Source organism: Drosophila erecta, unplaced genomic scaffold (genome assembly GCF_003286155.1).
Source record: "Drosophila erecta strain 14021-0224.00,06,07 unplaced genomic scaffold, DereRS2 tig00000092-arrow-pilon, whole genome shotgun sequence".
Lineage (NCBI taxonomy): Eukaryota > Metazoa > Arthropoda > Insecta > Diptera > Drosophilidae > Drosophila > Drosophila erecta.
The window spans coordinates 17,560,885-17,580,942 of NW_020825207.1; the positions used below are offsets into that span (position 1 = coordinate 17,560,885).

Here is a 20,058-nt window from a genome sequence, read left to right on the forward strand (position 1 = left end):
CTTTTTCTTTTTATCCTACCGGCTGCGCCATTTACGAATTCAGACCGAGGGTTTGATAAAAAAAACACACGATTGAGTTTTATATTTTATTAAACCTTTTTATTAATTCCATTTATGGAAAGAACTAGAGCCATTTGATTATCACGAGATTGGAAAGTTAAATTGGCTTAAGCGGTGTTATCGCGGTTGATAACGTACTCAGTACTGAACTGCTGCATGGAGGCATGCTTGCTGTTTTATAGGCAATTTGGGGAAGCCAAAGAGCGAAGTTTAAGAGAGTTTGGTTGTAAACCTCTATTTTCTTGTTAGAAGAGAGTCTTCTGAAGAATAGGGGTAATTGGAGAATCCTGGGACAAGTGCGTAGGCGTAGGCGCCGATCGCGAAAGTTTATTATTTCAGTTGGCTCGCCAAGTGGTCGAATGCAAATGATTAGGGGACGAGAGTCGGTGTTTATAAAGGCGGCAAGTGTCTATGTTTACGATTTGCGATCTGTGAGAAAGGGTGGCTTTGGAACATGACGCTGTGTCCAAGGTTAATCGAAGGGCTCTCGTTCTTTGATTACATTTTGTGCTTAGACTTAGATATTTTGTGTTTATACATTAATGTGTGTATATGAGCTTATACTAGTGTATGTTGCTTATAGTTATCTTATGGGGAGTTGTGGGTGTAATAATGGATATGTTACTATATATCTTTTTAACATTATTGAAAATTAAAGTAAAAATAAAGTATAGTACGCTAATACCATTTTTTTAAAGGGCAATACACGTTTATGTGTTGTAATTTTATAGAGATTGTTTTGATTTGGACTCAAAAATTGAGCTAGGTTTGCAAAAACAATCGTTGAGTGAACGTCTGCCCATATCCCCAGTACACTTGTTTACCTTTGGTCCGTCCGTTTAATCTGTGTTTGTCTCCCAGCCAGCCGTCCACGCTTTTTTCCACTCTCTGTTGATTAGGAAGCCATCTGATCTGGGTACATCTATTACTAGCATATACATATTTAGCAAACTAAATAGGTCTAGGTCTAGTCACACGAAACAGCTTTCGCATTGGCGACAAGGCTGCTATCAGTGTCCGGAGCTCTCGCCCGATTACGGCTTTATGTTGAGGCCATCGACGTACGTGCGGATCGCCAACACGTCTGTCGGATAGACCCGGCAACAGCCGCCAACGATGCGCACTCCCAGCTGGAGCCACTCGGGCACAAACTTGACCACCTCCTCGCCGGTTCCAGTCCACTCTCCCTGTTCCGTGTCGTAGATCTCGCCGCGATTGCTGTAGACCACCAGCGGGATGCGATCCGATCCGGCCACTTTGGTAAGCGATGATAGCAAAGGAGTCACGAATAGTGGGTTTACACAGTTCAGGCCGATCCCAAGGAGCCGGTTCTCAGCCTTCCGACTTTGGACCAACCGCCAGACCGAGAGAGCCGCCTCCGCGAAGGTTTCTCCACTAGCCAAGTGCTTTTCATCCTTAAAATATTAGAACAGACACGGATTTTTGAAAGTACACAGTTTTACTCTTAACGAGAGTTCCGATATATTTTTTACCATGTTTTTTTTTTTTTTTGGTATTTACTCACCCTACACTGCATGGAGACCCAGAATTTGGCATCCGGAAAGTTGTCCAGTACTAATTCGGTGACTGCCTCCGCCTCCAGCTGGCAGGGAAGTGTTTCCAGGGCCAAGCCATCCACCCCAGCTGCGAGACAAATCTCAATTCTTGTCCTGTGCCACGCCTTTAGCTGCTCCTTGGATATATTTTCCACATAGTTGCCGGAGTACTCAGAGCCATCGTGGAGATATGCGCCATATGGGCCTATTGAGCCCAGGATCAGGGGAAGAGCCGACTCCAATTCAGAACCGATTTCTGATAGGTACTGTTCCTTTGCCTGCCTGGCCAGTTGGACACTCTTTTGGATCAACTCCACACCTCGTTCTCTGGTCACGCCCAGGTACTTCATGAAACCCTCGACGCTGGACTGATACGTGTTGGTTAGAATAATATCCGCTCCGTTGCGGAGAAAATCCAGATGTGTTTGGATCACAGCCTCCGGATTGGTGGCATCAAATCGAGACCCCCACAGTGGATCACCGTCCACTTTTTCGGAGACATTCCTGGCCAATTGCGAGGAGAATCCTCCGCACTTGACCAGAATTCGCTTGGTGTCCCAGTTCCATTTTTCGCTATCATTCATGTCTTCTCTGATGTACATACGTTTTCCGATTTACTGCAAAGATTTCTGGGAGCGTACTGACAGATACGTGATTTTAAAAGTATGGCCGACGTGGAATTTTAATACTTTTGTCGATTTTTTTCGCTTAGGTTGGCAACTTTTTCCGCTTATTTTGTTCATATGAGTTTCCACAACGCAAAAACGTACACATACACATACCTTAACACAACTCAGCTGTTCTTTGTTTACAAATGCAGTGATCACTTGATAAGTTGGAAATCTAAAATACGATTTGTAGCTATGTCCTTCACTCGCTAGGCAAAATAAATCCGCAAACAAATACGGCAAATAGATTTTAAAAACCTTAAGATCCCTTGAAAAAAAAATACTAAAACTGAGAAAGAATCTAATTTTTTTTTTTTAAATAGCCTACGGTGTTCAAGTAAAAATCTAATTATGTTCAGTTCCTACTGTGAATGGGTAAGAACTCAATGGCATTTAATGTCACAAAAGTATAAAAATAGAAACGCGGTTGACGTGAAAAAGAAATTCTTGTATGACTTGTTAACTGCAAAATATATACGTACATTTTTTTGATAAGCAACAGATGTACTTATAAAAGATGTATAATCTTTTGCCAAGAAGCAACTCAACAGAAGATGCTTTACAATTTTAATTTGATTAAATTGTTGGTCCCAAGGAAACCAAAGAAAACACTGGAATAAATTATAAATACAATATGCATATTTTATATAGTCGAGATAATACATAATGCAAAACAAATGGAGTACTAACATAAACGCGTATGTTATTCGATACGGATAGAATAATTAATCCTTAAATACCTTGGTGTGTTAGTGAATGCAATTAATTGGCTTAAGTGATAAATTGTTTTTGGGGTTGTTATTGGGTGTGGGTGTATAATCACATAGTTTTGTATAAATAATTAATTCATTCATTCATGAATTACTGCAAGCTGAAAAATGCCACAAAAATAAATGTAACTTTGGTAAACTTACACACTGTATAAATTCTAAAACATGTTTCGCTTCTAAAGCTAGTTTACATTTTTGCACTAAATAACAGTTATAGATATTGATCTTGTTGTGTGTTAACCACTTTTCAACATTGCTACACGCGAATAAATACTATGTTCAAAAAATACAGATATTGGTTATTTCTGGAACCACTTTAAAAACGGAACGGAGAAAAGCTTAAACGAAATGCCAACATAATTTGAAACACTCAGTCTCAGGTCTCCTTGATGGTCTTGCCCCCTTTCCACTTATGAGAACAAGTTGTTCCGCCGCTTGAGGGAGCCGAACTTCTTCTCCGCCTCGAGTAACATCTTTTCGTTTCTAACCACCTCGAAGGGAATGGTTCTGGATAGACGATCCATTTCCTGATCCGACGGAAAGTCCTCAAAGCTCATGTTGCTGAAGCCGGTTTTGGCAGAATTTTGTATGGTGTTTGATTGGAAGTTGCGACCGCCGCCTGCTCCTCGGTTCTCATCCTGATCCTGTTCGTCTTCGTCATCGTCGTGGGACTGGTACTGCAATCGCTGATGCTTCTGCTTGCTGCCGGAACTGAGGGAACTGGTGGATCCCAGGGCAGCCGCGCTCACTTTTTTGTACGAGTGTCCCTTAACCTTTTGGGTGAGCTTTCCCGGCAGAACCCTCACAGCCAGATGGGACTTCTCCTTCTTTGGTTTCGCAGGGGTAGGTATACCGTCTGCCACCACATCGGCATCACGCAACACCACGGGCTCCTCCTCGTCGTCCGGTGTGAAATCTGAGCAGCGATCTTGGGAAATTTGCACATACGCATTATCGGCAATTGGCAGCAAAGGACGCAGATGGGTAACTACCGCCGGTATTGGAGCTGGAACGGCTGGAACGGAAACAGGGGCAGGAACTGGAACTGGAAGAGGTGCCTGAACTGGAATCACAGCTGCTGGTGAGGATTGTGGCTGGTTAATGGAGCAGGAACTGGTGCTCATGCTGGAGAAAGACGGCACATTCACATAGACACTGCTGGTGCCACTCGACTTAACAGTCTGGTTATTATTATAGTTCATTGGTGGCTCCGGCGTTTTGTTTATAATAATCGAGTGATTTATGGTCACCAGTTGTGGGGCAGACGAATTGACGGAAACAGACACAGGAACGGAGGCAGGAAGAGCAACAGATACGGAGGCGGGCACTTTGATCACATTGTTATTATTGTTGTGGCTGGGAAATTGGTGAATCTGGTGGTGCTGTGGGTTCTGTTCGATTGTACGAATTACCTGTGGAAATGGTTCTAAGCCGAACAGGTCGCACTGATTACTTTCCTCCGGCTGCATCTTCTGTGTGTTTTCCTGGAAGGGATTGAAAATTGGTTCATTGAACTCATCTAGCTGCGTGGAATTTCCCACATGATTGGTTGGCGTGAGCTGCGCAGGAAATCTGGCAAAATTTGTAGAGGGATCTCCGACAGCGGCAGTCTTAACTGGTGTAGAAGTCCACATCTCGGGTTCCGACGGCTTGGTCTTAGTTTTGGGCTTACTCTTTCGTTTCAGAGGAATTCCGACTGGTAATTTAAATGGAGCCAGGGCGAACACATCTTCCTCTGATTCCAGCACCTCAGGATTTGTTGGCAGAGCTGCAGCCACAGGAGATTCAGTGCTACTCTTGCTTTCTCCAGAACCATAATCCAATTCATCATCTAGGAGCAATGGACGATCGCCAAACTTGTGCAGGAGATCGCTGGAAGTGGGACTTAGTTCATCTGATGGAGCACTTGGATCGCCAGTGCCAGTCACAAGGGCACGGTCCTTCTTCCTCATCCGCACCTTCACCACCACCCTACTCCGCACATCGTCTTCATGGGTGGTGACACTCTCACATTCTGCATGATAGGCAGAGCTGCTACAAGTCTTAACAGACTCGCTTATTCCATCCATTTCTGTTGGCAAAGGACGACGTTGCTTGGCTTGCGTCTGTCGCGGATTCTCGTCAAACAGATCATCGTCCTCTGCTCGCAGGTCACTGGCAGATCCGATGGAATCACCGTCGGATTCCGCCGCCTTGGCAGCTTCTTCAGCTTGTGCAGCTACCGCAGCAGCCATGAGATTTAGTTGTTGGGCCGCTTGATGGGCAGCTGTTGTCGGTTTCTTGGTCTTATCGCGAAGCTTCTTTACAATTGGCAGATGAGCTGTCTTGTCCACCTTGTGATAGGCAACCTGTTGGATTTTATGGATGGTTTCGGGCAAATTGCTTGTCACCATCTGCATTTGCCTAAATATGCCGCCACCTCCTTCATCGCTGTCTTGTTGAAAGAACTCCGAAGTTTCGGAATCTGAGTCATCGGAAGTTGGCTGATCTTTGCTGCGAAGCTTCTCGTACTTATTGCGGTCTTCGACAGGGAGTTTAACATATCCAGAGACACCTTCGCCAGCACCTCCAACACCGCATGGAATTCCACATTCCGAGTCCGTTTTGAGTTTGCTGATAAGCGAAGTCTTCTCTTCGCTGGAAACCTCTAGGGTGGGGGAGAGCATCCACTTGGATGAGTTGGATGAGGTGGCGGTGTTTGCTCCTCCCGCCACCAAGCCGATAGGCGTGGCCCCTCCGCCTCCTGTTCCACCTGATGAAACGCCGATGAATTTCGCTGTGGACGAGAGCGAAGGACTTTTATGCAGTAAGGTAATGAGATTACGGGTTTACGGGTTAGCGGCAGTTTGCTCTACAACTAATTATGGATGATAAATGTGAGAACAAGTGGTTGTTATCCCCTGGAATGTAATATGTTACTAAGTGATTTATGAATGCTTTATGCTCAACGTGACGTATACGTAATATTTTGGTTAGTTTAATGACGAAGGCGACGATAGAAGCTGGAATACGTTGAAATGTTGAACCAACAATTATTTTGGAAAATTATTTGTTGATTTGGAGACAAGCACAGTTTAAAAAGATTTTTGGAAATTTTCCATCAAACATATGGCTGTTAAATTGGATTAATTATCAATTGTAATGTTTAAAAAATTCAAATGTTTATCTGTGCATGCCAAATCAGTTACTTATCATAATATGGCCCACAAATTTAGTTAGCTTGATTTACATTTTGTCAATGTTTTTGAAACATAATATAGAGTTTATTGCAGTTTTGCTTCAGTTTTTGTTTAAATCTCATACAATTCTTGTGGCTGAGCTTAAGCTAGCGCCCTTTTTAATTGGTTTGTATAAATATATAGTGCTTTATGTATATATAGATATAATCTGTATTTGCTGTCATCTGATAATCTGCTTGTATCTGTCTTGGTTACCTGACTTTTGTTGCTTTCATTGCGCTTATCGGTTGCTCATTTTGGGTAATTCTAGTAACTAAATCAGCTCTTTGGTTTAACGCTTAAAGTTGTTTTCTCCCATTCATTTAATTATTTACAATATTAACAAGAGTAGTAATTAAAGCTAGTTGAACATTTTAATTGGTGTGGCTGTGTGTAGGGGACAAGAGTGATCAATTTGGAAAATTTGAAAAACATTATTGGACTATCTCGAACTTGATCGCACATACATATATTGTCTTACGTTGATTGGACTCTCGTGGTGATAAATAACAATTGGTTGGATTACTTTTGTGTGTTTGTTTGCTGCCACATCCGCAGAGATCGGAGCTTAATGCGAACTTTATCGAAAGCGGAAATGGAAATTGATCAGAGGGTAAAAATCTTAATAGAGTTTGCTGTCGTGTTTAGCGATAATTAGATCTACGGATCCATAATAATAATTTCTTTAGCATTAATCTTTAGAATTGCACGTTTAACACTTGTATGTATAGTAAGTAATAACTCTGATATGCAAATTATTGCCAAAAATGTATACGCCCGTTAGAATTGAATTGCTTCACACTCTACGCCAACAACATAAATAAATAGTTTTAAAATTTTCTCTTAGCTTAATTTACAATAACACACAGGGTAGATACATGTACTAATAAGCCAATGAATTGTACAATACAAATAATTGAAATTTGTTCTTTTGATTGGTTAGTTTTTGAACCACAACCGCTAATGTATTAACATTAAGAACTAAATTAACTTAATGCCTAAGTATAATAATATATTTAAATATATCATTTATTAGTTTTGGGTTGGTTTTCTGATAATCTGTATCAAGCACAGTAACAGCACCAACTATTACTTTGTTAGAAGCGCGCAGATTGATGATTGTTAAATAAATGGAGGGAGGGCAACAAGTTTATTTATTTTGGAAGTAAACGAAATTAAAGTTATGAAAATATAACAAGTTTACCAAAAGACTAATTTTGCAGGAAGAATACAACTTTTTAGGGGTATGATTTTTTAGAAGCTCTAGATGTGGCGGTATTTTTGACCAAATAGGTTTAAGGAATTGCAGCTCACTTTGGAGGAATCATATCGATCACCGAATAAACTCATATGACAAAAGATAAGACAGTTTGTTGGGATATTTTTGGTTGGTTAGTAGGTGCATGGGGTATTTACAAATTGATTGATTGCACTTAAGTAGTATTTGCGGGATCTTCCCCCATCTATATGGCACGCTAAATATTTCGATCGAGCAGTGATCGGCTAGTATACGGTTAATTTATAGCTGGAGCTGATCGAATCTTACGGCGGCTGCCGGTGTTGTCTGGCAGCGGCTCCTTGGATGGAGGATATCGAGGAGATCGCCTTGGCGGCACTTTGCTGAGTTGAGCATAGCGTTACTAGGAAGTATTTAGACTACGTCTACGTCTACGTTCAAATCACTTTCACTTTCTGGATTGAGATTGAGAGCGAACAAAAGCGACAATCGGAAAACTAAACGTATTGTGGCATTGCAAAAAGTTAAGGTAGAATTTCATGCTTTACCTCCGGTTTTGCGCAGCGAGCTCGCCTTCTCACGCAGTCCGGGTGGCAAACTAAATGGCGCCGATCCGAATGGATCCTCGGAAACCTGCGACGGATGAGGAGATACTGCGACTGCAATCGGCAGAGGAGGTACTGCAGCTGGAGCCGCTGTAATGGGAGCCACAACCGCTGAAGGAATCTGATCCGTAGGTGTTAGTGTGGAAGTTGTGGATGCCGATTTTGCTGTGATGCCTAAACAAATTAAAGAGGGCAATGTTAAGTTAAAACTTTAAAGGTACATTTGAGTTAGCTAAAAACTCCTCACTTTCCCAAAACTTACTTCCTTGACTGCCTCTCTGTCGAATCTTGTCGAACTCTGCCTCAAAGATGTGATCCTCAGTCATCTGGCTGAACGGCTGCTCCTCTTCGAACGGATTCCAGGCTTCCACTCGCTTTTCCACTGCTGTCTGTCCTGGTTTTATTAATTCGCTAATAGATACCCCGGCTGAGTTCGCCGTTGCAGATGCATATATCCCAGGATTTGAGGCAGCACTTGCCAAAGTCTGGGGACCGTCTCCCATGGCAGCCAAGTTGTTGTTAAACGGGGCCAGAAACTGACTTGTCTCATTGGCAAAAGTTCTAGAGCGCAACAAAACAAATGAATGATTAGATGATCAGTGAGTGATGGAAAAAATTAATAATTAGGAGAAGGGCAAGCAAAGCAAGGAAAGTAAGTATGTAATGTAATGTAATGTATGCAATTAAGCAATGTAACAGATCTTAAGGCTACAAAGAATCTATTGACTCCGTGGCTCATCGGCCTCGTCCTGGTCACTTGTAACTCTTAAGGAGCGGGAATACACAGAAAGAGACAAGCAGAGAGTGAGTAAAAGAGCAAGAGAAGAGCAGAACACAGAACACATACAGATCGCATGCAGGACCAATGCATTTTGAAATGTCTAACATCAAGAATATTTAAATATTTATGAAACCATATTTCAATTTGCAGACTGAAACTTTTTTAGTGGAATTGTATTAGTTTTATGAGGGAAAGGCGTTTGCTGATTCTGACCGATTATTTACTTTAAGACGTAATTAACAAGACATAACTTTTGTGTTTTCAAAAGCTAACTTAGACAAAAATGAAAACTTGTAGAATTTAAGTGTGTATTCTTGATTTTAGATGACCCTTTTGTCGTAAATGCAACTTACTTATTGAAGGCCGAGGTGTCGCTAACGTTTCGTCTATGACCACCGCCTCCGCTGGGCTTTGGGGGCGTCAGCATGCTCTTTGGTGGCGTGTCCGCAATGACGTTTAAGTCCTGAGGCACTTCCTCCTTGTTAGGTTCTTCTGCTGCTGGTAGGAATTCGGTAGGAATTACTGCTGCAGCTGGCTCATTGAATGGATCTGGATAGCCACTTGACTCGAAGAGATTACTGGCAGCAGGAGCTGCCGGAGTAACAGCTTGAGGAGGTGGAGGAACAGCAGGTGGCATAGCTGGGAAGTTGGCCTGGAACTGCTCGACCACGGGTTGAGGCTGAGGTTGTGGAGATGTGATATTTTGTCTTGGCGAGGGACTGGGCGGCAATCCGAGGCCCAGGGGATTTCCTCCATGCACCGATGACGAACCCTTGGGACGAGACCGAGGAGCTACGCTGGTTCCCGCCTCCACAACTGACACATTCTGAGCCTTCGCCGCCTTGGAGGCCGCTGCACTGATCCTCTTGGCTTCCGATTCAAACGGCGGCACTACCAGTAGGTCGAAGTTTGGAATGGGAGTTTTCTGATGGAATATAAACAATCATATTATCATCCACAAATTAAAAAAAAAAAAAAAAAACAGCATCACTCACATGTAGATTCTGAACGGGATTATCCTTGCCAGCCAGTCGAAAGGCCACCTCACAAACTTGCCAAATGTTTGGTCGCTTCTCCATATCGGTTTCTAGCATATATTTAATCAGTTGGTGCATGCCCTTCGAGTACTTGGAGGAGTCTGGAATGGAGAACTGTCCATTCTGAATAGCCAACGTGCTCTCCCCAAAAGGCAAGGAAAAGAAGCACAGCTTATAGAGCATGCAACCCAGAGCCCAAATATCCGCCTTTGTGGTTATGCTCTTTCCCCCGTAAAGGTCGATCATCTCGGGAGCCCGATAAGATAGAGTTGTGTACTTTTGGATCTCTTCCTGCACCACGGTGACTCCGTGCTGCTGAGGATTTAACGTCTTGGCTGTTGCCGATCCAAAGTCGCAGAGTACGAAGTTTCCCGCGTCCGTTTGCAGAATGTTCTCCACTTTAAGATCCCGATGGATGATCGGAGTCTGACAGTAGTGCAATCGAGAGACAGCCTCGGCAATATCACAGAAGATGTTGAGCACCTCGGGCTCCGTGAAGCCAACGTGTAATCTGTGGCGAATTTCATTGAATTACATTTGACTTCAGGAATCAAGACGACTATATTTTTAAATTCACTTCCTTTACCTCGCATTCATCATGGCCAGCATGTGATGCTTGCAGTAGGGCATCAGGAGCAGCACCTCGCACACCCCGTTTCCAGTGGGCGTGATGCTAGAGTCCACATAACCAATGATGTTTTTGTGCCCACTCAGGTTACTCTGGGGGAGTGAAAGTGATTGTCCTATTAGATTAGGTTTGTTTGTCCTGATCTATTTACTCACCGCAATCTGTATCTCCCGCTTGGCTACGTTCAGATCATGCTCATTGTTGACGTACATTCGCTTCAGGGCGTACTTGGTCGCCGAGGAACTGCCTCCGCCGTTGCCTCTGGCCAAAAAGACCATGGCAAAACCACCTGCGTGAGTTTTGAAGAGATGGGGTACGAGAAAAACAGAGCATTAGTGGGATAAGTTGACGGGCTAGACATCCATAACAGCTGTCAGCTGTAAACAACATAGCATATTTGAACGGGTCGAGAAAAAGGCAAAAAAGCACAACCTGATGAATACCCTGTTATTTATGTTATTTCATAAGATATACAAGATGTAAAATAGGTTGCTTAGGGCGGAAGTCGCTGGAGAAAAAAAGAGTTTTTAATTAATGAACTAATTTGTTTATTATAGAATCTGTATAGCACACGTATCTGTGTCAATTCCCACCCACTTCATTTATGACATACACATATCTACGTGATATTAATTGAATTTCTTTACTATAAACATTTCACGTTCGCATATATCCTCCCCATGGTGTTCAAATTATAAAGGGTACCTGAATTCGAGCGATAGCAGTTACTGTCTGGCCATGGAACGATTTACACATGTTTTGCCTAACAGGCCATTTGCATGAGGTTTATTTCAGTTTATTGCAAATAGAATTCAAGTAGAATGCCCCCACATTTCAGCCCTCTCCACCAGTCGCTTTGCGCCACTTCAAAATGTACGATAAAAAGGCAACGCAATATAAACTAAACTATTGAAGGTCACGTACAGAAATAACAACAATAACATGCGACAATAACAATACCCAGCAGGGGAAGATGAAGGGGTGACACAATAAAAAGATAGGGACAGTGGGCACTTAGAAAAAAAGCACATACTGGAACATTTTTTTGTTGTTAATCCATTAGACAATGCATAGACCACTGATTAAAATATATTTTAATCTTGAAATTTGATATATATAGAACTTTTTCTATAAATGCAGTCATTGTTCCCTGTGTAGGCGGTAGAGAGAAGTGCGGGCCTGCGAATGTAACCATTTTTGCTCGACTTTGTGAAATTATGGCGTCAAATGTTAATCAATGCTGAAGGTTGCCCAGCCAACAGCAACAAATCAACATTGGCAAAAAGTACAGCAACAACGTCCAGTAATAATAGTATGAAAAGCAACAATAACAATGCACAATTGTGGCGATGCGAGAAAACTCGAGAAGGCAATTTGAAACGCAAACGAGGGTAGAAAAGGTGTCTGAAGGGGCGTCAATCGCAAGGTGGCCGGTAAGCGGTAAGGGGCGAGGGGTGAAGGCGGGATGCCAGCGGGAAAGCTTCGTAAACCGTTTGCCGCTTAGTCATTTGTAATTGTTGTTGGGTGCTCAAAAGTTGAATCAAAGAAAGCAGGTAAATATTTAAGGTAATTAGGCACAGTGTTACTTTAGAGATACCCAGCATTTCAGAGAGTATAAAATTAGTAATACCATACACTACCGTTTATTGTAAACGAAAACACTATCGTAGTTAATAGTTTCACATTACTTATTTTAAAATTAAGCGCTTGGAAAATATTCTAAATTGAGTTAAAAAAATAAATCTCCAGTGCTTTGTTTCCTAAAAATTAATAATTGCTTTTTGGGCCTTTCTGATTTATTTCAGGAAGTCACAGAAAGGTATATTTAATGAAATGGTCAAATCTTTTAGTTAAATGTGATTTTTGTAGTGATGTACCCTTGCTGGCAAACTCTCCGCATTATAAATTACAGGGTATCCCCGACAACAGCTGACTACTTGCCAGCGGCGCCAGCGCAGCGCAAAACAAAATTACGAATCGGACTCGATTGCCAAAAGTATAAAAAGTAAAAAACACTACGTAACCGCTAAAGGAAATGAATGGGATGGGATGGAAAGGCGATGGGTGAGCAATCGTTGGATGATCAAATGTTAGGCGGAGAGTGCTGGTGCCAGGCCATTAAGGAGGCACTTGCACTGCAGGATGATGTGGAGCACTCCGCATTTCAAGGACAAGGACACACACAGCACAGCCCATTTCCTTGGGGGCGAACTTTGCCATTTAGCTCGGCGAAAGGTGAAAAACGGAAGACTAGGAGACAGTCGGCTGATGAGTGTTGGTCTTGCCGCTTCATTGGCTAAATTAACATAATTGATTCAATTGATTTGTGGCCATGTGTAGTGGCTACGGGAATTCAATGGTTATTCCATGGAAAAACCAACCAGAACCGTAACTGTCTTTGTACAGTCGAGTTTCTCTAACGCGGTCAGCCATTTGTCACAATAGAAGTGCTGGTATTACTAGATTTGCCAAAAATAAACCACTTGAAGAATTACACAAATTTAGTCGCAATATCTGCAACTTATTAGAGAGCCGAGTTATGAATATAGTTCTGTGCCAAGGGTAAAAATTTCAGTGAAATTTGGAATTTTTCGCGGTAAAAACTGAAACTTTAAGTTGCAGATAGACTTTACCATGTGTTCGTGCTACAACACCAGCATTAAATATTCATAATTCATGAAATAATATAAAATGCTTTCCAGTTTTGTTAGAAGATAATATATCCAAGTCGGAGTGTAGTTGTCATGATTTCATCGCACTTATACAGAAATGTTTGAGAGAGAAGCCAGATAATAGGTTTGAAAAACAAATGTGTTTAAGTTATGTGATTTGTATGTATAATCGGAAATGCGACAAGTGGCGCCCCCAATTATGGGGGATACGCAGCTGATTTTTATGCTCTTTAGCGGTTTGAGTACGCCCCACATTTCTAAATTCTCGCGCTAAAGGGGTTTATCTAATCTCTGACGAGGGCGACCAAAAAGCGTCTGCAGGCTACTGCCCACCTGTAAATCAGCCAGGTGATAGGCATAATCGCGAGCGAGGTTTTGTAGATAGGGGAATGGGCGCACAGATATAAAGCGGTAATATAGTCATGTACCTTCCGCCAGGACATCCTCCACGGTGACCGTGACGCGTCCCACTGTAAAGACCTTGCCCACGAAGCTGTTCTTCTCGTTCGAGGACGACGAGCTGCTGCTGTTGGGCGGATTTTCCAGTCGCGAGTTCTCATTGCGCTCGAACTTGGACAGGATTTTCTTCATTTTCCCCCGATTTTCACCAGAAAATGTTTACTGCCCCAGCAGCACAACACACACACTCGCGAGCACACACGCACACTAGCTCACACGGTATTAATTGCCTGTGCGTAGGTGTTTTTGGCAATTTTTAATTTTGTAGGGCGGCTGACGGTGGGCGGTAAGACGGTGCCGCTGGCTTATTAATCCACTTTCGAGTCGAATCGGCTAGCTGAATAAAGCTATTCTGCGCACTTTGTGTTTTTGCAGGCACACACACAATGCAGTGGAAAAAGAAAGTTGTTCGATTTTCCTGCTGCTCTCAAGTTGTTCGTGGGCCGGTGTGACCAGATCGCTTCGCTGTAGTCAGATGTGCAATCCGCCGCTAGTGCAGTCGACTATCGATATACAGATAATGTGGGTTGCACACACGAAATTCGAAATATAAATAATCGCGTGTTTAAAGGGTAAAGTTTTAATTTAATTTCAATTCAATAAATAAATCATGTTCAATTTAAACAAAAAACATTTTATTATAATTTGCATATACATATCGCGCAGTTTAAATTAGCTATACTGTCAACACCTTGTTAGCCTTATATTTATGTTATCGATTGCGCTGATGCCATTGTAAACACTCATCTTTAGCAAATGGTCGCCAAATTCGCAAATGTGTAGTTTATTGTGATAAGAATGATAAATACGGCCAAATACTTTGCTCTTTTAGAGAGTTTGAAGTTTAGTAAGGCTCTAGGTAAGTTGCATTTGTTTTTTTTCTTAAATAATTTTAGTTGTTTTAATAGTTATATTATAGCCAATACGTCAAATAACTCAGGGACTACCGACGCCTTGGAAATCAACCTGCGAATTTTAGAAAAATATACTAAACTTGAGATTAGTCAGCAATTGCATGAGTTATGCCAGGAATATCAGTTAACGGACGATCAAGAATCCAGTATTGATCCCGAAGCGGAATCGACTATATCATATATAGTAAGACTGCAACATGTGCTACATTCGATCACGAGGAACATTAATTTTCACAGCGACGCCAAAGAGGATCTTATTTCGGTGGCGCACCTAAAACTGTGCATCCAGGCTTCCCAAGAATTATCATATTACTCGCTTAGATGCCAGCTACATGAGGATTTCTACAAATCGCCCATTTTTCGTGAGGCCCGGGAGAAAGTCAAGGCAAATTCTTCATTGCTGCTTCTGAGCATTCAGTTCTTTATAAATCTACTGCCTATTCGACAATACCACATAGCCAACTCAATGGAGCTGGTGCAAAGGGATCTTCTGGCGGCCATTGTAAGTCTGCGTGTGCAGAAGGACTCTCCACAGCTGGATAAGGCTATAGCCTACCTCTGGCAATATGAATCGAAAGCAGATTTCTTTCGCCACATCCTGCTCCTCAAAGCCACACCTCTCTGCGCACCTCTGGCCCAATTATTACATCGTCAACTCCTAGGAAAGCTTAACCTACCCCAAGGATTCACTAGTCTTGTGGAGGCACTTCATCAAACTCCAAATGTGAGTTCTTCCAGAAATGCCGAAATTATTGCTAACATTGTGGCCAGGAAAGAATTTTCTCTGTTAGCGCAAGAAAAGATGATTCTCCAGGTGTTTGATTATTGTAAAATCTATCTCCAGAACGCGGACAAAATGTGCGCAGGTGTCCTATCGCTCAGAAGGCTGTACGATTTAAGTGATATAAATCAAAAGCAGATAGAAGAAATATTATCCAAGCACTGGAAACCCCTTTGTAACCCAGAAGATATTATTAATGGGCTAATATTAATGGAACACCAGGGACTGTGCAACCGCATCCTCTTATGGCAGCAACTTTTCTGTTGTTCAACCGTGGCTTGCTTACCTAGTAGTCTACTTATTCCTTACCTTCCTCTGCTCCTTCAATTATACGATGGCCTACCAGTGGATTTACCGGTTTCATCACAGCTTTCTGCCATTATATTGCGTTGTCTGGACAATAGAGAGATGGAAAATGAATTACCTGCGATACTCCAAAAGCTGTTTAAATGGGAAATTGAAAAGGAACCTCCTTGGAAGAGTTTAAATCCGCGCATTATAATCCTGCCTTCGATAAACGCAAATCAAATTCAAGTTAAAGTAGCTCACAAAGACCATGAAGTAGACCACGATATAGGAAGGATATTGCCCGGTCTACTCACATCTAGCTCTCATCATTCCCTAACTTGCAAAGTTTTCCTCACTCTGCTGGGCTTCATAGGGAAACATTTAAATGATACATCTTCAGCCAGCGTAGATTTTATTTCATCAGAAGCAGAGCTCAAAGATTTTCTGCACTCCAAATATCAACTAAAGCTAGATTTGCTTTTTGCTTTAAACCAAATGGTAGCCCATCAACCATTAAGAGCTCAGATATCTCTGCATACTAAGGAGCTCCTACATATACTAAAAGACTTGCTTGTCCACCGATCTAGAAAAAAAGAGACCACAGATCAGATCCTTCTTCTGGTTCTGAACCTCTTACAGGAAATTCTTGAGGACAGTGAGAACATTCAACTGTCAGAAGCCTGTAAAGAACTGAAAGAGCAACTGCACCAGTTGAGTATTCAATCTTCCAACCCTCTAATCCAGCAATCTGTACAATCTTTGCTTACAATAATTCACGGAGCATGGCGACCAAGGGAGTTTGTTAAAATACAACATTTTCAAAAAGCTCGGTCCCTGATAGAAGAAAAACAATCCCACATGCAAGTGTATGGCATTCAGATGATGATCGATTTGCTCAAAAAAAGAGATCCCGCTACCTTAGCGCAGGGCCAACTAATTATAGCTTTAGCCCTGACCACTCTCAAGGATAAGGACTCCTACACTTTCCTGAATTGCGTTCGCCTCTTTGTGGCGCTTGTTCATGTAATGGAGTCTGATGTGCTGGACAAATTGAGTGATGAGTACCTATCTGAGACGGATCAGTTAGATTACCGGCTAGTAGTAGGTGAAGCTATTCTGAAAGTCGCTCAGGAGTTAGGTAAGCTATGTCCTACACAACTAAGTATTACCCCTAAACTTTTATACTTATCCCATCCAGGTCTTCTTTGCTATCGATACAAGGCTGTTCTTCTGAACTGTTTCATGCACGGCTGCCGGTCTCCTGTTCACGAATTTCGGATGTCAGCCTTTGCCAATCTTGCCCAGCTTTGTCGTCTTTTGGCCTTTCAGGTGCAGAATTTCTTCCACGAGCTACTCCAACTGGTTAATAGTGAATTAACTACTGGAGGCTATGTTCCCGCTAAGAGAGCTGCTGTTTTGGTCTTAGCTGAACTATTAAATGGCATGGAGAATCTTCTGGATTACCAAGAAATGTTACTGCCCATTTATCGCGTCCTAAAAGCGATTGAAGCGGAAGAATCCTGTGATCCTCAAATGCGTCAGCATGCGGCGAATGGTCTAAAAACTTTAAACGAAAAGTGCACAAGACTGATACAATCTGCCTTGGAGGAGAAATCTTTACAAAAGCAGATAAAAGTTTTAGGCATTAAGGACAAAGTTTCACCTCAAAGAAAAAACCGACACATACTGGAACTGAATTAAATGTTATCTTAGAAATCTACAATATTTTAAATTATTTTTTATATGCAATAGATCAACATTGTAGTTTCGAATAGCAAATGCAGAAGTGGCGAATCAGTACAGACATTACCGACAGAAAGTTTTGGACTTTGCTTATAAAGTTTGGGACATTAGCATCACTTGCCGATAGAGAACTCAGTCTCGATCTTGTCTGCGATCATCTTGGCAATGGCCAAGCTACTAGTAGCGCCCGGTGATGGAGCGTTTCTGCAGTGGAGCACTCGCTTGGCTAGGGCTCCCGATCCTTCTCCGCGGTCGAAAACAAAATCGTCCACCAGATTACCATCCAGATCCATTGCTTGGGCACGTACTCCAGCGGGACCACGCTGGATATCGTACTCCGTGATGTCCGGGATGTACTTCTGCAACGCCTTGATCTGCAGGTTAATGAACCACGATTTGGACATCTCGCTGAGCCCGAAACCGATGTACTTGCTGGCCATCTTTACAAAGCCCGGATAGCGCAGGGCATCAAAAAGCTCGATAAGATTAATGTCACCCCATCTGAAAGAAGGGAATGATAAGTAAAGTTTAACTACGAGCTCTGAGAAGACTTACGTGTAACCTTCGCGTTTTAAAGCCAGAACTGCATTTGGTCCCAGCCAGATAGATCCGTCCATCCGCGGCGTAAAGTGAACTCCCAGAAAGGGAAAACGTGGATCCGGCACCGGATAAATATTACCCTTGACCATATGCTGTTTTTCCTTGGTCAGCAGCAGGTACTCTCCACGGAAAGGCACGATGCGGGGATCTCTGGGGCATCCAGTCTTCTCAGCCAACAGATCGGACTGCAATCCGCCGCAGGTTAATACGTTCTTGGTACGAACCGTTTGACCAGACCTAGCGCCATGGATGGTCACTGGGTAATCGGTGCCCTCCTTGGTCTCGCTAAACTTGCTGACATTAAAATCCAGGTAGATATCGCCACCGGACCGTTTGAAATCCTGACCATAGTGCTGGGTAACCAATCCCCAGTCAACTATACCAGTGTGCGGACTGTGGAGAGCCTTCAGTCCCTGGCAGTAGGGTTCTATTTCCTGGATCTCGCTGCCTTCGATCATTCGCAGATCCGGCACGTTGTTGGCAATGCCACGTTTCTCCAGATCCTGGAGCAGCTTCACCTCTTTCTCATCCGTGGCCACAATCAGTTTACCGGTTTTTTTGTACGGGATCTTGTGTTCATCCAGATAAGCGTAGGCCAAATGCATGCCCTCTACGCAAAGGCGGGCTTTCAGGGTTCCAGGCTTATAGTAGATACCAGCATGGATCACGCCGGAGTTGTGGCCACTCTGGTGCTTAGCCAGCTTGGGCTCCTTCTCCAGGACAGCCACTTTGAGTGATGGATGGCGCAGGAGAATCTCTCGGGCAGATGCGGCACCCACGATGCCACCACCAACGACAACCAGATCATAATCTCTGAGGGAATATAAACAAGTTATCACATCATATTTGAATTTTTCGATAACACATTTTACAAATGATCTTCTTTGTGCTCGAGTCTATTAAAAGATTTTCCAATAAGGTATCTAAACACATTTTTACGTTTACAGTCCACAAAATTAAATAATAGACCTCCAAAGCCTTTAAAACTTAGGAAGATGTTTAAATATCCTAGTAGCGTTGAAAACTATGCAACAAGTATGTATATAGAAGGAAGTGCTTTCAACCCTAAGAAGTATATATATTCTTGATTGGGATCATTAGCCGAGTCGATCTCAATGTCCGTCTGCTCGTCCGACTTTCTGTTCGTGACAACTTAGAGATCTTGCGAACAAATTAGAATGTGAGATTAAGTAAGCAGATTCCCGTGAGTATTGAATGTTTAATGTTATAAGACTTGTGAGGGAGTTATTGGTATGCAATAAATCATATAATAGGAATTCTAAATAACTATGCTTTGGTTATATTTTGGATATTACATATCTGGAGCACCAAAAAGAGAGTCTGGAAACAGGGAACGGCGTACCTTACGATCGGAACACCCCGAAAATGAGACAATCTTATCGTAATCTCAAGAGACTTACTTGCTGCTCGACGAGCTGTGCTGCGATCTTTTGTGGGTCGCTGTGGCCTCGTGGGGCGTGGCTGCGCCCACGTTGAGGAGGCCCCGTCGAAATCCCTGTACCAGCAGTCGCACCTGAGCCATTTCTCTTTGTTTTCTCCTTTCACCACCCGCGCACACACGTAGAATTTATATTTTTCGCCAACCCGAAAAGAAAGACCTTGCTTGACCTTGCCTTCTCCTCCGCCAACTTGTGCGTACAGCTCGCTTTCGAGCGAATCGACAGACTGAGTGAAGCCCGTGGAAGTTTTCCGTGTGGCGAGAAAAAATAAATATGCTCACGGGCCGAGCATTTGGGCGGTTTTTGGGGCCGAGGGGCAGTCATAAACGCGCTAATTGATAAGTGTGGCGGATGAATGGTAAAAATGGTTGTGGGGGGGGAGTGCGTCAGCTGTTCGGCTTGTTGATAAGCTTTAGTGTGCCCAGCTGGCATTTTGCAAATGTGCCATTCTTTAACAGTACTATGATATTAAAAGCATTTTAAACAGATCAGATTAAATTGCTAATTACTTGAGTTCGAAGTATTTAAAAAAAAAACAACAAACATAATAGTTTCAACCCTGGATTCGAAACGGAATGTGA

General features: G+C 42.7%; 4 protein-coding genes across 7 annotated transcripts; 1 reads left to right on the forward strand and 3 right to left on the reverse strand.

Moving 5' to 3' along the window:
• Positions 1–658: 658 nt before the first annotated feature.
• LOC6549347 (homocysteine S-methyltransferase) lies at positions 659–2,729 on the reverse strand. The gene is made up of 2 exons (XM_001974291.3): positions 1,586–2,729; positions 659–1,475 (listed from the first exon to the last, which is right to left on the reverse strand). Exons 1-2 carry the CDS (start codon positions 2,216–2,218, stop codon positions 1,095–1,097), a joined length of 1,014 nt encoding a protein of 337 aa, XP_001974327.2. The 5' UTR covers positions 2,219–2,729; the 3' UTR covers positions 659–1,094.
• Positions 2,730–2,908: 179 nt separating this feature from the next.
• Positions 2,909–14,187, reverse strand: LOC6549346 (AP2-associated protein kinase 1). Of its 4 annotated transcripts, XM_026981131.1 has the most exons (9): positions 13,661–14,187; positions 10,716–10,849; positions 10,519–10,652; positions 9,891–10,443; positions 9,249–9,820; positions 8,377–8,675; positions 8,058–8,288; positions 4,596–5,830; positions 2,909–4,538 (listed from the first exon to the last, which is right to left on the reverse strand). In XM_026981131.1, the coding sequence occupies exons 1-9, from the start codon at positions 13,821–13,823 to the stop codon at positions 3,465–3,467; spliced, it is 4,395 nt and encodes a 1,464-aa protein (XP_026836932.1). In that variant the 5' UTR covers positions 13,824–14,187; the 3' UTR covers positions 2,909–3,464. The 4 variants fall into 4 exon arrangements, with proteins under 4 accessions (XP_026836932.1, XP_001974326.1, XP_026836933.1 ...); XM_001974290.3 differs by having other exon boundaries at positions 2,909–5,830; XM_026981132.1 differs by lacking the exons at positions 2,909–4,538; positions 4,596–5,830 and adding an exon at positions 6,077–7,964 and having other exon boundaries at positions 13,661–14,186.
• On the forward strand, positions 12,888–17,394 carry LOC6549345 (transport and Golgi organization protein 6). The gene is made up of 4 exons (XM_001974289.3): positions 12,888–12,984; positions 14,358–14,550; positions 14,611–16,812; positions 16,873–17,394. Exons 2-4 carry the CDS (start codon positions 14,490–14,492, stop codon positions 17,373–17,375), a joined length of 2,766 nt encoding a protein of 921 aa, XP_001974325.2. The 5' UTR covers positions 12,888–12,984; positions 14,358–14,489; the 3' UTR covers positions 17,376–17,394.
• Positions 17,359–19,969, reverse strand: LOC6549344 (L-2-hydroxyglutarate dehydrogenase, mitochondrial). Its single transcript, XM_001974288.3, has 3 exons — positions 19,439–19,969; positions 17,973–18,830; positions 17,359–17,918 (listed from the first exon to the last, which is right to left on the reverse strand). Exons 1-3 carry the CDS (start codon positions 19,558–19,560, stop codon positions 17,531–17,533), a joined length of 1,368 nt encoding a protein of 455 aa, XP_001974324.1. The 5' UTR covers positions 19,561–19,969; the 3' UTR covers positions 17,359–17,530.
• Between the last annotated feature and the right edge of the window lie 89 nt (positions 19,970–20,058).